This window comes from Stenella coeruleoalba (genome assembly GCF_951394435.1).
Source record: "Stenella coeruleoalba genome assembly, chromosome: 1".
NCBI lineage: Eukaryota > Metazoa > Chordata > Mammalia > Artiodactyla > Delphinidae > Stenella > Stenella coeruleoalba.
The window spans coordinates 31,901,294-31,918,693 of NC_137169.1; the positions used below are offsets into that span (position 1 = coordinate 31,901,294).

Consider the following 17,400-nt stretch of genomic DNA (forward strand, 5'->3'; position numbering starts at 1 on the left):
GGGCACCATGACTTAGCCAAGTTGACACATAAAATGAACATCACGGGACTTCCCTGGTGGCACAGTGGTTAAGACTCCGTGCTCCCAATGCAGGAGGCCTGTGTTTGATCCCCGGTCAGGGAACTAGATCCCACATGCATGCCGCAACGAAGAGTCCACAACTAAGGAGGTTGCCTGCCGCAACTAAGACCCAGTGCAACCAAATAAATAAATTAATTAAAATTAAAAAAAAAAAAGAACATCACATGGCCTCTTTGTCATTTCTTGAAGACAGGGTCATCCTTTCTCAGGGCCTTTGCCCTTACTATTTTCACTACCCCAATGATCTGCTCCCAGATATCCACATGGCTCCTAGACAACCCCATAGCCCATTCCCTTCCTTTCTTTGGATTTTGCTCAGTGTCACTCCTGGAAGCCTTCTTTGATAGCCCCATCTTAAGTTACAAGCCCTCCTCCGGCCCTAGCTCTCGCAGGCCTTCTCTGCTGGCCTTCCCTATGTGGTGATCTCAGGTGAGGCATGTCTCAAAGGTGCAATTTTCTACTGTTACTGTCCAGTCATAAACAATTTTGTCATAGACTAGAAGCTCCTTCGTAAACAGACCTTATTTAACTTGTACACTGGCCAGAGCGTCCGCTGTTATCTCTCTGCTTCAAACTCTCCTTTCTGTACTCTCCCTTGTGAGGCTGGAGCTGGGACTCTTGACACCCACATTTCTCCTTTGTGAACTGGCTTCCTGTTAGGCTCTGTCATGACGGGATGCTACAGGGTGTTTTAAGCGTACCTGGGATTTGATTAATCTGTGTGACACACAGATATGGAATTGACCATCATGAAGGAAGAAGTTTGCTCAGTTCCCTAGAAACAGGAGGCATGGCACACCACTCAGGGTCACATGGCGAAGCACCAGGGTGGGTCAGGGGGCAAAAGGGGTGAGGAATAAACATGGGCAAGAGTTTTTATTGTGGTTTTCACTGGAAGGAACAGGCAAGGCAGGGTAAGCAGGCTTAGGGTTGGCTAGTTTGAATAATTTCAGTGGTCTCTGAGGTATAGGGACTGTCCTTAGTTGTCTGGTACCCGGCCTTGGAGTGATTAGGGTGGATGGATAGTGGCCCAGAGTGTGAGAGCTCAACAGAGGAGATGGTTGGGATCATGGGCTCTGGATCAATTGGTTTGCATATGAAAAGAATGCTCTAAGGCAAGTTGTTTGCCATCTCTAAAGGGGATGTTAGCTAGCCTTGGAAGAAGCAATCCCTCCAAGGTCAGTAAGGCCCCAGAATGCCCAAGCAACAAATAACAGGAAATTAAAAGACGTGATTAATACACAGGGAGAGAGAACACGCAAGGACGGTGGTAGCAGAAGAAACCTGCTTTTGGTTTCCTATGGGCTCTCTGATGGCTTACACTTTCTGAGTATCACCCCAGGGATGCTTCTAATCCCTGGTAACAGCAGTTCCTTCCTGTAGCAGCAGCTGCATCCAGTCACAATCTCCATCACTTGCAGAGACAGCTCCATGGTGCTTTTCTCCGAGATACCAGCATGAGCTGGCCAGTGCCCTGTCCCCGAGACGTCTGGTTCTCAGCCCCGTGGGACCCTCTTCCAGGTTCACAGACACCAACATCATCTAAGCAGTGACTCATCCTTAGGGATGTGAGTTTCAGCTCTGCAGTGCCCCTCCTCTACGCTCAAGCGTTTTGATTATTCACACTTCTTCTCTTAGTTCCTTCAACCCTGGGGGTGGTAGCTGCTTCCTCCAATTGCTATGTCTATGATAAATTGGTGTATTTTTTATTGCTCTTTTACTTACCTCATTAACAACTGTATATCTAGTTTGCAATGATTTATAATCAGTTCTCTCTGTTCAAATAACTGGTGGGGTTCTGTCTCCCCATTGGACCCTAGCTGATTGAGAAATTGGTACCATAAGAGGAATTTTTGGACAATGCTTTGGTTGTGTTCTTGGAGTTGAACTCAGTGCTGACCTCCTCGACGATGGGAAATACTAGCAATCCATGGTGTGCAGTGACTTCATGATGGATCAAATTTTCACCTGTGGTTGATTGTGATGAAGTGCCTATTGAAAGGGCCATTTGACAGAGTGGCTCTTTCACTTGGTCTCAGGGCACTAATAAGGACTACGAGGACTATGGTGTGGGATGAATCCTTCTGAATGCCCTAGAGTGCCTACAGAGAGGGAACGACAAGCTCAAATGAATAATCAGTTGGGATTAAGGCTGAATTTGAGGAGTAATGAACACGTTTTAGAAATGGATGGTATGCCTGTCACTCAAAGATGATTTGATTATACAATGATTATGGCAACTTTGCATCTCCTCATTCAGGGTAGAGAATTAGATGTCTTCGTTTGAATGAAGGACAGTTGTAACTTGTTAGAAAGAAAAATAGAGTGTTTTTAATTTTCTTAAGGAAGTTCAAATATGTGAAGAAGGTACATAGGGATGCTGAATAGCCAAAGGGGCGGATTGTGCCATTAAAGAATCTGTTTTCTGTTAGCTCCAACCCACCCTTCTATACTCTACGTTGTGATGCTGGGGCAGGGGCCAGAGTAACCATATTTCTGCTTTGCCAAAAGCAGGTTCCTCTTAGGCATTATGAATAGGTGGTACGTGAGGGGGCTACAAGATTGGAGGAGGAAGAAGGAACTGGTTTCTTCCCTTGGGCTTCCTGAATTTGTGAACATCCTCCAGCAATGCTTCTTCACCCTGGCCGCAACACTTCCTTCCTGGGGAGGATGCTGGATCTAGTTTGCAATATTTCCAACACTTGCGTACCAACCTTATTGTGCTTCACCCAGAAAATCCAGCAACCGCTGAACAGTCCCCCCTCCTCAGAAATCTGAGTTTCAGCTCAGCAGGGCCACTCCGCTAAGCTTGAGTTTTAATAATTTAAATATCTTCCATTTGTTCTCCCAGCCTAAGGGGCAGTAGATGCTTCCTTAATTGCCGCCTCCAAGATACCTTACTGTTCTTTTCTTGAATTGTCAGTTAACCAGTTAATAACTTTATACCTAGGTAACAATTCTTTATATTAAAATCTCTGCTCAGGGTTTCCCTGGTGGCGCAGTGGTTGAGAGTCTGCCTGCTGATGCAGGGGAGACGGGTTTGTGCCCTGGTCCGGGAAGATCCCACATGCCGCGGAGCGGCTGGGCCCGTGAGCCATAGCCGCTGAGCCTGCGCGTCCGGAGCCTGTGCTCCACAACGGGAGAGGCCACGACAGTGAGAGGCCCACGTACCAAAAAAAAAAAAAAAAAAAATTTGTTGAACTAAAGGCAATAGCACTTAGTGAGTTCTTACCACCTCAGGCTTTGTTCGAAGTGCCCTACATGTATCATTTCATCATCAAAATAATCTCATGAGATAGGGACTCTAATTCCTAATAAAAAAATAAATACTGATATGTGGTCAGTGATTAAACTGACTGTACTGCTGGGTAAGGCAGGGAAACTTGATCTAGTACAGAAGTTAGACCATGTAAGACTGGGACTTCAGATGAAATGTTAGCAAACAACTCAGGATGATTAGCTAAAGCATAGAGGGTTTACTCTCAGGTAGGGAATCTACAAGGAAAAACAGGGCGCATGAAGACTGACTCCCAGTCCAAAGACAAGGATGGGCTTCTAAGAGCAAAAGGCACTGTACAATATAAGGAGAGGTGACTGGCTGGTTAAATAAATCTTTAGCTTGTCGGCACAGGACTGTTTGGCTTGTAATGAAGCAGAGCCCCAATTCCATTTGTGGCTTTCAAGGACTTTATTGACCCAGTAGGTCCAGTAGGTTGAGTCCAAGTAGTACATCTGAGACACAGATCACAAACATAACAAGTTCATCATCAGGCTGGCTTTTTTTTTTTTTTTTTTTTTTGCGGTACGCGGGCCTCTCACTGTTGTGGCCTCTCCCGTTGCGGAGCACAGGCTCCGGATGCGCAGGCCCAGCGGCCATGGCTCACGAGCCCAGCCGCTCCGCGGCATGTGGGACCTCCCGGACCGGGGCACGAACACGTGTCCCACGCATCGGCAGGCGGACTCTCAACCACTGCGCCACCAGGGAAGCCCCAGGCTGGCTTTTGTGTTTGTTGTTGATTTGTTTTCTGCTGATTCTGATCAGTTCTCCAAGAGGGATGCACTTTGGTTCCTTCTTTTGGGACCCTGACTGATTGTTTTCTTGCAATTTATTAGCAATACAGGCTCGAGTCATGCAGTATACCGCATATGCTCAAGACTCAGCAAAAATTTCCTTTTATCACCTCATTTTTACTGATAAGGAACCTGAGCCACAGAGCAAGTAAGTAACTTTCCCTTGGTCACACAGCTGGCAATAGAGCCAGAGGTTGGTAGTGTTGCTAGGTGCCTTACTCTTCATGGGACTCAAATTCCTGATGCCATTATGCCCCACAGGTACTCACTGAGGCCCAGCCTCCCTAGTCAAGCAGACTGACTTTAGAATTGTTAAGAGTTTGGTACATTTAACCAGTTTGATATACTGTTTCTATTGGGAAGAGAGAGAGAGAGAGAGAGAGAGAGAGAGAGAGGGAGGGAGGGAGGGAGGGAGGGAGGGAGGGAGGAAGGAAAGGAAAGAGAAAGAGAGAGAGAGAATGAAAGAGAGAGAATGAGAATATAGTGTGGTTAAGAGTATGGATTTTAGTGGGAATAGATCGAGGTTAAAATCCCAGATCTGCTTTATGCTGCTTAAAACTGCTGTAAAATAAGCAAATTACCTAGTTTTTCTAAGGCTCAGTTTCCTCATCTGTAAAGTGAGGGAAATAATACATACCAAAAGGGGCACTCAGTTTAATCTATTTTTAGGTAATGGTTTTTAGAACAGCCCTACCAATTTATGATCTATGACTGCCCTCTAGAGGTAAAATTAAAACATTGTCTCCATAACCATGCTAAATACAATCCCTGAAAGCCTCTTTCTTCCCAAATTGTCCAGCCAAAAAGCAGTAGTTTCTGCAAATCAAATTGCCCAATAACAACTGGTCTTTAGTGACTCCAATATTTTTGAACTGAAATATCAGACTTCCTTGAAGAGAAACAGAAAGGCTTGGCCCAGTTGCGTAATGCAAGGCAGAATGACACCAAAGAATTAATTGCCATGAAAAATAAGTTACCCGCCACCACCAATAACACACACACACACACACACACACACACACACACACACACACACACACACACACACACGGCATGAAAGCCAGCTGGCTTCACAAACAAGTTTTCCACACTTTAAAGAAACAAATTATCCCTATCTTATGCCAACTATTTCAAATACACTGCTTCCCAACGCCCCGCCAAAAAAAACCCCACAAAAAAACCTGGAAAATCTGACCAGTTTATTATGGTAAAATGGTCCACTATCCTCATCTTAAACTTTTTGGGGTTTGGAAGTTTAGAAAGATGATGCAGTGTGTAACTTGTGTATAAACACCCTCAGCACAGAGGGGACCAGTCCCCTACAATTAAATATGTTAATATCTCTGCCATAAAACATACTAAGTGGGACAAATAAAAACTGTAAATAGTCTCACAGATCAAGTTTAGTGGCCAGGTGAGTTTGCTGAAAATGTACCCCCTCCCCCCAAAGAAAACCTGTTGCTAGTTTTCAGAACTTTTAGAATTTTGGAATTGCAGATAAGAATTGTAGACTTATATAACTGATGCCAAACCAATCTGGGATGCTAGTATGAGAAAAGAAAATTTAGCCCAAACTCATGAATATATTTGCAAAAATCCTAAGATAAAATGCTAACAAATAGAATCTGGCAACTTATAAAAAATCATATATCACGACCACTGGAATGGAAGGTACAGTACCACCACTGTGATTATGGGTTCAAGTTGGTGATCAGACCCATGAGACACAAATAGATTTTTAAAAAATATTTATTTATTTGTTTGGCCACACTGGGTCTTAGTTGTGGCACATGGGACCCTCGTTGCCGCGTGCGGTATCGTCATTGCAGCATGCGGAATTTTTAGTTGGCAGCATGCGGGATCTAATTCCCTGACCAGGGATGGAACCCGGGCCCCCTGCATTGGGAGCATGGAGTCTTAACCACTGGACCACCAGGGAAGTCCCATAAATAGATTTTAATCTAGAATACAAAGCAGGATATATGAGATGCCATTTTCATCTTCCTGGGAGGCCCAGCAGCTACCCAAGTACACAGATTCTTTTGTCACTTACCCACAGGTCATGTACAGGAGAGCCAAGATGTGTGAGGGTCACCTTGACTTATAGAAGCTGCAGCCTCTATTTCCCACCAATAATTTACACCATTTTGGATGTGTAAGCCCATTGACAACCCCCCAAAATTTAAGCACACAACAAAGGAGGTGTACACTATAACCCCCTTTTATCTTAACTCTACCGTTTCTAAGGAAACATTATTGTGGAAGACCAAGTTCAGTGTCAGGCAGGCTTGCATCAGCCCAGGTCCGATATTAATTTTCACTTTACTCACAGAAAGATAAGTTAACATTAGGAAATCTATCACTGTGGTTTGCTAATTAACTGATAAAGGAGAAAATCAGATGATCCTTTCAAAAACTCAAAAATACTTCTCAACAAAATGAAACAGAGATTCCTTATAAAAATGCTTAGCAAATTGAGAATAGAAGGGAACTTTTAAAAGGTATCTACCCCAAACCTAACCTTTATACTTAAGATGAAAGTTTGGAAGCATTTCCATTGAGTCAGGAGCAAAGGAAGATTGCTCACTGTCACCTTACTAATCACCACTATCCCGCCTTCCTAGCCAATGTAATAAGTGAAATAAATGCAAGGGATAAGAATTAGGAAGAAACAACACTGTTTCTATTTTCAGGTTATATTACTGTCAATTTAGGAAATCTACAGAAAAACTATTTGAACTAATAAAAGAGTTTGGCAGGGCTACTAGATATAAGATCAACATACAAAAATCAACAGATTACCATACTGATTGTAATAGGAATAAGAAACTAGAAGATGTGATAGGCAAAAAGATACCATTCACAATGTCAGTAAAAACGATCATGTATCTAGGGATATATCTTTTAAAAAAACATGCTAGACATTTACAGAGGAAAATACAAAGTATTTCCGAGTTATAAAATGAATATTTTAAAAATGGAGAGATATAACATGCTTATGCACGGGAATACTATCATAAAGATGTCACTTCTCCCTTAAAATAAATCTACAAATTCAATTCATTCCAGTAAAAATGTATGAGGATTTTTCATGTAACTTGATAGGTGGATTCTAAAATTCATATGAGGGCTTCCCTGCTGGCGCAGTGGTTAAGAATCCGCCTGCCAATGCAGGGGACATGGGTTCGAGCCCTGGCCCAGGAGGATTCCACATGCTGCAAAGCAACTAAGCCCCTGCGCCGCAACTACTGAGCCTGTGCTCTAGAGTCTGCAAGCACAACTACTGAGCCCGTGTGCCGCAACTACTGAAGCCCATGCACCTAGAGCCCATGTGCTCTAGGTGTGTTGTCTGCAATAAGAGAAGCCACCGCAATGAGAAGCCTGTGCACCGCAATGAAGAGTAGCCCTCCTCGCTGCAACTAGAGAAAGCCCGTGTGTGCAACAAAGACCCAACGCAGCCAAAAATAAACATAAAAATAAATTAATTAAATAATTTAAAAAATAAAATAAAATTCATACGAAAGAGTAAACACCCAAGAATATACAAGGTAATTCTGAAAAAAGAACAAGATAGAAGATATAAAAATTTATTATTAAACTATAGATATTAAATAGGATAGAATTAATTCAGGATCATTCTAAAGGGGTAGAGAGCCCAGATACAGACCAAAAACACTGGAGACGATATATGACAGAAAGGGTACAATCAATCCTACAGGATGATAGAATGGGGGCATTGGACCATGTTAATAAATAACATAAGAACTATAATATAGGAAAAATCAGCTTTCCATCTGGAAAATCTCTGTAGATCAACAGGAAGAAAACAACCTAACGGGAAAAAAAACCCTAATGATATGTTCTAGCAAATCTCAACATAGGAAAACACCATGGCCATCCTCAGCATCATTAATATTCAGATAAATACAAATCAAAGCCACACTGAGATACCACTTCACACCAACTAGGTTGGCTATAATAAAAAAGACATACAATGACAAGTGTTGGCGAGGACGTGAGAAACTGGACCCCTCATACATTAACGGTGGGAATGTAAAATGGTTCAATTGCTTAGGAAACGGCAAAAATGTCCTTTATTGTCTCTTTTTTATAGATGAGGAAACTGAGCCACAGAACAGTGAAACAATCTGCCCTTGGTCACACAGCTGGTAAGTGATACAACCAGACTTAGAGTTCCTCAAAAAGCTGAATGCAGAGTTACCATATGACCCAGCAATTCTATTCCTAGGTATATGCCCCAAAGAATTGAAAACATATGTCCACACAAAACGTGTACAAGAATGTTCATAAAAGTATTATTCATAATAGCCCACAGTCCATCAACTGATGAGTGGATAAATAAAATGTGGTATATTCATATAACAGATTATTATGCAGTTAAAGGAAATGAAGTACAGACACATGCTACAGCATGGAGGACCCTTGAAAGAATTATGCACGTGAAAGAAGCCAATCACAAAAGACTACATATTATGCGATTCCACTTATATGAAATATCCAGTATAGGCAAATCCACAGAGTCAGGAAGCCAATCAGTGGTTGCCAGGCGCTGGGGGGCAGGGGTAACAGGGAGTGACTGGTATGGGGCATCTTAGGGGGAGGGATGAAAATGTTCTAGAATTAGATAGTGATGATGATTGCACACCTTTGTGAATGTACCAGAAAACACTGATTGAGCACTTTAAAGTGGTGAATTTTATGGTACATGAATTATGTCTCAATAAAGAACATGTTAAGCACCTTTCAATCAAAACGAAACAAAAACAAAAAACAGAATTGACCAAACTCACTACAGATGTCTGTCAGAAAATCCTGCCCAAGCATCTGATTTGCCACCTCTGCCCAAGCCCTCCTCCTCCCCTGCTGGCCCTCCGCAGGCTCCTATTCATTCTCCTCTTCCTCTGCTCGCCCTCACCTGTCCACTTCCATGATGTCAGCTCCACAGACTCCCGAATTTCGGTCTCCATCTCACACTCAGCACACCCTTAACCAGCATCCATCCCTACTTCTGCACACCTGTTCCTTCACCACAGGAAACAGCACTGCCAGCCACCTAGTCATCAAGGCAAAAGCCGGGGAGTCGTCCTAGTGACCTCCCAGCCCCTTCTGTCCCACCTCCTGGCTCATTCGTCTCCACCTCTGCAGCCTCTGGTTTACTTCAGGTTGCATTGTCTCTTGCCTGCAAACAGGCAAGAGGCAGAGAGCAGAACTGTATACACATCATTCCCTCACCTCCATCTCAACAATTCATTCACCACTCTGCAACCTGAGTGATTTTCCAAAAGACAAATCTAACCCTGTTACCTCCCAGTTTAGAACATAGCCTATTCTTGACCAATAACAGCTAACAATGATTGTGATTCACTTGTTGCCATTTGCTAAGCATTTTGTATGAATTATTTAATGCTGCAACAACCGTATGTGGTAGAAATGATTATTATTACTCCTCCATTATGGATAAGAAAACCAAAGTTGATTTTTCTGTACCTGTTGAATGTGATTAATGTTAAAACAACTTTATTGAGGTGTAATTTACATATCATGAAATATGCCCATTGTAAGTGTGTACTTTGATGATTTTTAGTAAATTTACAGTTTGACAACTCTGTAAGTCACAACCCAGTTTTAGCACATTTCCATCATCCCTAAAAGTTCCCTTGTACCCATTTTCAGGCAGTCCCTTCTTCCACCCCCAGGCCCAGGCAAACAGCTGATCTACTTTCAGTGACTATAAATTTGCTTTTTATGGACATGTTATAAAAATGAATTCATACAATATGTAGCCTTTTGTGATGTGTTTACATTGTGTTTTTGAAGCTCACCTATGTTGTAGCATGTAAGCTTTATCCTTTTATATAGCTGAATAGCATTCCATTGTATGGCTATACTATCGTTTGTTTATCCATTCTCCAGTTGATATTCAATCGATTCCACTTTTTAGCTATTTATGAACAATGGTCCCATGAACACTTCATGTACAAATCTTTGTGTAGACATATGTTTTTACTTCTCTTGGATAGATACCTAGGAGGGGAATTGCTGGGTCATAAATAGAGTTTAAATTTTAGTAGTTGCCAAACTCTTCAAAGTGGTTGTACCATTTTACATTCCCATCAGAAATGTATGAGGACTCCAATTTCTTCACACCCTCACCAACATTTGTTATTATCTTTTTTTATAGCCATTCTAGTGACTGTGTAGTGGTATCTTATTTTTGTTTTAATTTGTGTATCCCAAATGATTAATGATCTTGGGCATCTTTTCATGTGCTTGTTAGCTCTTTGTACCTTCGTATCTTCTTTGGTTAAATGTCTACTCAAATTTTTGCCTATTTTTAAATTGGATAATATATTTTCTTATTATTGAGTTGTAGGAGTACATTATATATTCAGGATATATATCCTTTATCAATCATTGAGAGTGAGGTATTGAAATGCCAAAACAATAATTTTTATTTCTCTTTTCAATTCTATCAGTTTTTGCTTCATGTATTTTGGGACTTCTTTGTTAGGTATGTATAGATTTATAGTCGTTACATCTCCCTGATGTCTTGACTCTTTTATCATTATAAATATTCCTCTCATTGCCAGTAACATTTCTGATATTAACACAGCCACTTCAGCTCTGTTAGAGTTACAATTTGCATGGTCTCTTTCCATCCCTTTACTTTCTACCTGCCTGTGTCTTTGAATCTGATTTGTGTCTCTAATAGATAGCATATAATTGAATTTTGCTTTTTTAAAAAAAAATCCAATCTGACAATCTCTACTTTTTGATTGAATTGTTTAGTCTATTCACTTTTAGTGTAATTATTCATATGGCTGGCTTTATGCCTGTCATTTTGCTATTTATTCTCTATATTTATCCTGTTTTCTTTTGTTTCTCTTCCCTCTTTGACTGCCTACTTTCGTGATAAAATATTTTTTAGAGTACCATTTAATTTATTTGTTGATTTTTTAAAAATGGTATTTTATTGAGTCATCCAAATTCACTCAAGAACTTCAGCCATTTTACTCACTCAAACTATATTTGTAAGTAGAGTGGTTGCTCTGGGGACTGCAGTATTCATCCTGACTTACTATAATCTTCTTTAGGTTAATATTAGCTTAAAAACGGTTAAATATAGCAACTTTGCTCCAATATAGCTTCATTTAATACCCCCTCCTTTGTGTTATTATTGTTACATGTATTACATCTATATATGTTATAAACCCAACATACAGTGTTATAATTAGTGATTCATAAAATCTTATATCTTTTAAAGAAATTAACAGGAGAAAAGAGAATATATATTTGTACAGTTTTTTTTAAATTAATTAATTTATTTTTGGCTGCATTGGGTCTTCGTCGCTGCACGTGGGCTTTCTCTAGTTGCGGCGAGGGGGGCTACTCTTCGTTGCGGTGCACGTGCTTCTCATTGTGGTGGCTTCTCTTTTTGCAGACCAGGGGCTCTAGGTGCGCGCGCTTCAGTAGTTGTGACATGAGGGCTCAGTAGTTGTGGCAAATGGTCTTAGTTGCTCTGCAGCATGTGGGAACTTCCCAGACCAGGGATGGAACCTGCGTCCTCTGCATTGGCAGGCGGATTCTTAATCACCGCACCACCAGGGAAGTCCCTGTACGGTTCTTTTTTTAAAAAATAAATTTGTTTATTTATTTATTTTTGGCTGCATTGGGTCTTCCTTGCTGCGTGCGGGCTTTCTTTAGTTGCGGTAAGCACGGGTTTCTCACTGCAGTGGCTTCTCTTGTTGTGGAGCACGGGCTCTAGGTACGCGGGCTTCAGTAGTTGTGGCATGTGGGCTCAGTAGTTGGGCTCGCGGGCTCTAGAGCGCAGGCTCAGTAGTGTGGCAGACGGGCTTAATTGCTCTGTGGCATGTGGGATCTTCCTGGACCAGGGCTCGAATCCGTGTCCCCTGCATTGGCAGGCAGCTTCTTAACCAATGTGCCAGCAGGGAAGTCCCTGGTTCTTTATATTTACCCACATATGTCACTTTTCTGGTGCTCTCCATTTCCTTCTGTAGAGTCAAGTTACCACTGGTGTTATTTCCTTTCACTGTGAAGGACTTTATTTATATTTCATGTAAGTCAGGTCTGCTAGCAATGAATTCTCTCAGTCTTTGTTTATCTGGGAAAGTTTTAATTTCATCTTCATTTATTTTTTTAAATTCAATTTACTTAAACTAAAAAAATAATCCATTTGTGAAGGATAATTTTTTTGGACATAGAAACTTTTGTGAACAGGCTTTTTTTTTTTTTTTTCTTTCAGCATCTTGATTATGTTATTCAAATGCCTTCTGGCCTCTGTTGTTTCTGTTGAGAAAAGGCTTGTCAGAACTGTACTTAAGAGTTCTTTTTTTATTTTTTGGCTGCACTGTTTGCGGGGTCTTAATTCCCTGACCAGGGATCGAACCCAGCTCCTCAGCAGTGAAATCACCAAGTCCTAACCACTGGACCACCAGGTAATTCCCCTTTTTTACTTTTTATTTTGGCCGAGAACTCTACTTGTGAGTTCTGATGTGCTGTTTTTCTCTTGCTGCTTTCAAAATTTTCTGTGTTTTAGGCTTTCAACAGTTTGATGATAATGTGTCCAAATGTGGATTTCTTTATGTTTATCCTACTTGGAGTTCTTTGGATCTGTAAATGAATGTTTTTCCTTAAAATTAGGACATTTTTTGGCCATTATTTCTTCAAATATTTTTTCTTTCCCTCTCTCTCTCTTTTTTCTTTCTGAATTGCTGGGTCATATGGTAACTTTATGTTTAACTTTTTGAAGAAGCACAAAACTGTTTCCAGAGTGGCTGCGCCATTTTACATTCCACCAAGAATGTATGAGGCTTCCAGTTTCTCCACATATTTGCTGACACTTGTTTTCACTTCTTTTTTCAATCATAGCCATCCTAGTGGGTATGAAGTGGTAACTCATTGTGGTTTTGATTTGTATTTCCCTAATGACTGATGACATAATGACATTGATTTTTTTTAGCTTTATTGAAATATAACTGACCTATAACATTGTGTAAGTCCTAGGTCTACAACGTCTTGATTTAGTGCACTTATATATTGCAAAATTATTACCACCATGGTTAACTAATACCTCCATCATGTCACATAATTACCATTTCTTTTCTGTTGTGAAAACATTTAAGATCTACTTTTGGGACTTCCCTGGTGGTCCAGTGGTAAAGAATCTGCCTTACAATCCAGGGGACGCTGGTTCGATCCCTGGTCAGGGAACTAAGATCCCACATGCTGCGGGACAACTCAGCCCGCGCAGCACAACTACTGAGCTCGCGCGCCTCAACTAGAGAAAGAAAACCGGCACGACACAGCTAGAGAGAAGCCCGTGCGCCACAACAAAGAGCCCGGTTCCGCAGTGAGAGATCCCACATGTCTCAATGAAGATGCTGCAACTAAGACCCGACACAGCCAAAAATAAATTAAATAAATAAATAAATAATAAATCTTTTTAAAAATCTACTCTCTTAGTAATCTTCAAGTATATAATACAGTATTATTAATAATGAATCCTCAGAACGTATTCACCTTATAACTGGAAGTTTATACCCTTTGAACAATATCTCCCCATTTCCTCCACCGCCTCATCCCCTGAAAACCACCAATCTACGTTCTGTTTCTACGAGTTCAGCTTTTTTAGGTTCCACATGTAAGTGATATAATGACATTGATCTTGTCATGAACTTTTGATCACTTATATCTCTTCTTTGGAGAAAAGTCCTTTGCCCATTTGTTAATAGGGTTTTTTGCCTTTTTGTTGTTGGGTTTTAAGAGTGCTTTTCACATTCTGGACAGGAGACTCATCACCTATATCATTTGCAAGCGTATTCTCCCATTCTGTGGGTTATCATTTCACTCTCCTGATATTGTCCTTTGATGCACAATAATTTTTAATTTTGATGAAGTCTAATTTACCTATTTTTCTTCTGTTGCTTATACTTTTGGTGTCTTATCTAAGAAACGATTGCCAAATCCAAGGGACAATTTTTTTTGGACACTATCAATTGTTTATTTTTTATTGAAATATAGTTGATTTACAATGTTGTATTAGTTTCTGGTATATAGCAAAGTGATTCATATATATATATATATTTTATTCTTTTCCATTATAGGTTATTACCAGATACTGAATATACAGTATAATATTCCCTGTACTATACAGTAGGGCCTTGTCGTTTATTTTATATGTAGTAGTTTGTATCTGCTAATCCCAAACTCTTAATTTATCCCATCCACTTTCCCCTTTGGTAACCATAAGTTTGTTTTCTTTTTTTTGCGGTACACGGGCCTCTCACTGTTGTGGCCTCTCCCATTGCGGAGCACAGGCTCCGGACGCGCAGGCTTAGCGGCCATGGCTCACGGGCCTAGCCGCTCCGCAGCATGTGGGATCTTTCCGGACCGGGGCACGAACCCTCATCCCCTGCATCGGCAGGTGGACTCTCAACCACTGCACCACCAGGGAAGCCCATAAGTTTGTTTTCTATATCTGTGAGTCTCTTTCTGTTTCATAAATAAGATCATTTGTATCATATTTTAGGTTCCACATAACAAGTGATATCATATGGTATTTGTCTTTGTCTGACTTACCTCATTTAGTATGATAATCTCTAGGTCCATCCATGTTGCTGCAGATGGCATTATTTCATTCTTTTTTATAGCTGAGTAGTATTCCATTGTATATATACTTGTATATATCTATATACTGCATCTTCTTTATCCATACATCTGTCAATGAACATTTAGGTTATTTCCATGTCTTGGCTATTGTAAATAGTGCTGCTATGAGCATTGAATCCAGTGTTATGAGATGATATTGAAAGGAAGGAAAAGTGGCCACAAGCTCTAGGTTCTGGCATACCTGGACATCTGTCCCTCCTGCTGCCAGTGAAGAAAAAAGTCCATAGCTAGCAGAGAGAATGTTTTAACTTCTAGTCCTTCAAACAGTCTCCATGATATAAACACTGACTCAAAGGAAGACTCCTGGAGAGCGTGGTTGCCAAGAATGGTGGGATCTAAGTTGGCTTTTTCTTTTCCTTAGGGGTTCCCACTGCACCTGAGCCACCACTCATGCCCGTGCTCCTCCTTGGGCTTTTGCTCCACGGAAATGCACCCAGTGTCAGCAGCCCACATCCCATGCTTCATTCATCAGATATTAAAACTCCACTAAATGCCAAGGAATTGTGAGTGGGTTGGCGTCACAGTGGTAAAAACACTGACATAGACTCTGCTCTCAAAATGCTCCTTCTGTAGTAGGAGAAAGGGGATTTTAAAAAGTAGATACAAAAAAAATTAAATACAACTTGTGCTAAATGTGACCACAGTGTCTAACTACTCCCTTCAGAAATGCAAGAGAGAAACGGATGTGGCCCACTGTCTCATTCACTTCACCTACCTAACGCTCTCTAAATATGGGAGTTCCAAAATGTAATGCCCTGTTGAAAAGATACGAATCCTTTCTTTTTTTTACACCTTTCCTTTGGATTTATTCTTCTTCACAAGTGAAGCAATTACTATTAGAATTCTTTTAATTGGGCTCAAACATTGCAATGCATGAATCCTTTCTATAGCCTGCAAGGTCCCGCTTCTATGCCCCAGATCATCACTGACCCCACAGAAGCATCTAGACATTGATGTCTAGAAACATCTCATGTTTCTATAGAGCATTTTATGAGATAGGGTGTATGGTATATAATAATTATAACTGGTCTGAAATGCATGCCCTTGGGCCCAGTCTTTTCTGGGAGTCCCTCCAAAGGAAATAACGGGGTCTTTAGGAAAAAGCTGTACTGCTAAAGATAGTTACTATAACTTTGTATGTTCAATAAACAAATTCAATACTCAGTTTTTATTTTGCTAATGTGAGCAAATGACTTGACCTCATTGGGCATCATGGGTAAAATTGGGTGATAATCTCTACCTGAAAAAGTTTATGAGGACTAAATATCTGAGGAAATATCTGCCTAGCACTAGGCCTGACAAAGAGCAGGTGTGTTCTCTATGGGTTCACTTCACCTCCCCTTTCTGACTGTACTGCATTGTATTACATACCTGAATAGGTACACAGGAATCTATATAGCTTTTATATTCCCACCACTCCCCTCTCAGTGGACTGAATTTGCCCAGGGACCTCTCGTCCTCCTCTCCTGGCATGCTGAGTGGTAGCATTCAGGTGTTGAATGGTTGGACTGTCCTAACCTTGACCACTGTCAAGTGTCCTTTCCCCGGTGCTAGCCCGCCGCCTCTCCTGGTTCCCAGGCACCCCAGCCTGCAGTCCACGTGCAGGGGCAGGAGCCGCTGACCGCCTCCATGCTGGCCGCAACACCCCCGCAGGAACAGAAACAGATGCTGGGTGAGTGACCCACGTGCTTGCAGAAGAGGGGGCCAGAGCTGCTACTGACCTGGACACCAGCGTCCCTTCTCTACTGGGATGCCACTGGGTTTTTCACGGAATACCTTCCCACAGGTGAACGTTTGTTCCCGCTCATCCAGACGATGCACTCAAACCTGGCTGGGAAGATCACGGGGATGCTGCTGGAGATTGACAACTCGGAGCTGCTGCACATGCTGGAGTCCCCCGAGTCTCTCCGCTCCAAGGTGAGCAGGTTCCCAGACCCCCGCGGCTTCCGCTCACTCGGCTCAGGAGGACACGGGGTGGCGTTGGACACCCAGGGGCGGCAGAGAGAAGGGTCTGCTGCCCCTGTGACCTCCTCGTGCCTCGCCTGTGACCTGAGGGCTGCTGGCGCGTGGGTATCTGGGAAAGCGGTCAGCACCAGGAGAGGCCACCGCTGGGCCTGGGCACCAGGGAGGGGCGGAGGGGCTCTCCTCAGGTGTCACTGACCACCTGGAGCTTCTCACAGGTGGATGAAGCTGTGGCGGTCCTACAGGCTCATCATGCCAAGAAAGAAGCTGCCCAGAAGGTGGGCGCTGTTGCTGCTGCTACCTCTTAGATAAGGACAAACCGTGTGTTTGGCTATTTCATTTCCTGCGATGGTTTTGATTTACAATCATCATCCTAAAAAGGCAGAAGGAGGAGGGAACGGAGAGAGCCCTGCTTCTGTTACTGCTTATCCTGCCCACTTATCCTGTTACCTTTGTGCCTTATCTGTCATCTGAAGTTAAAGAAAGGAGGGGATAAGCTGTGAATTATAAAGGGCAAACAACAGTTTCCACTGTGGTTTTCTTCTGACACCAATCAATTCTACAATTCTCTGACAA

The 17,400-nt window shown here is 41.9% G+C and overlaps 1 protein-coding gene across 1 annotated transcript; it reads left to right on the forward strand.

Moving 5' to 3' along the window:
- Positions 1-16,446: 16,446 nt before the first annotated feature.
- LOC307196414 (polyadenylate-binding protein 4) lies at positions 16,447-17,146 on the forward strand. The gene is made up of 3 exons (XM_079941314.1): positions 16,447-16,534; positions 16,649-16,779; positions 17,043-17,146. The coding sequence occupies exons 1-3, from the start codon at positions 16,492-16,494 to the stop codon at positions 17,130-17,132; spliced, it is 264 nt and encodes an 87-aa protein (XP_079797440.1). The 5' UTR covers positions 16,447-16,491; the 3' UTR covers positions 17,133-17,146.
- The last annotated feature ends 254 nt before the right edge of the window (positions 17,147-17,400 follow it).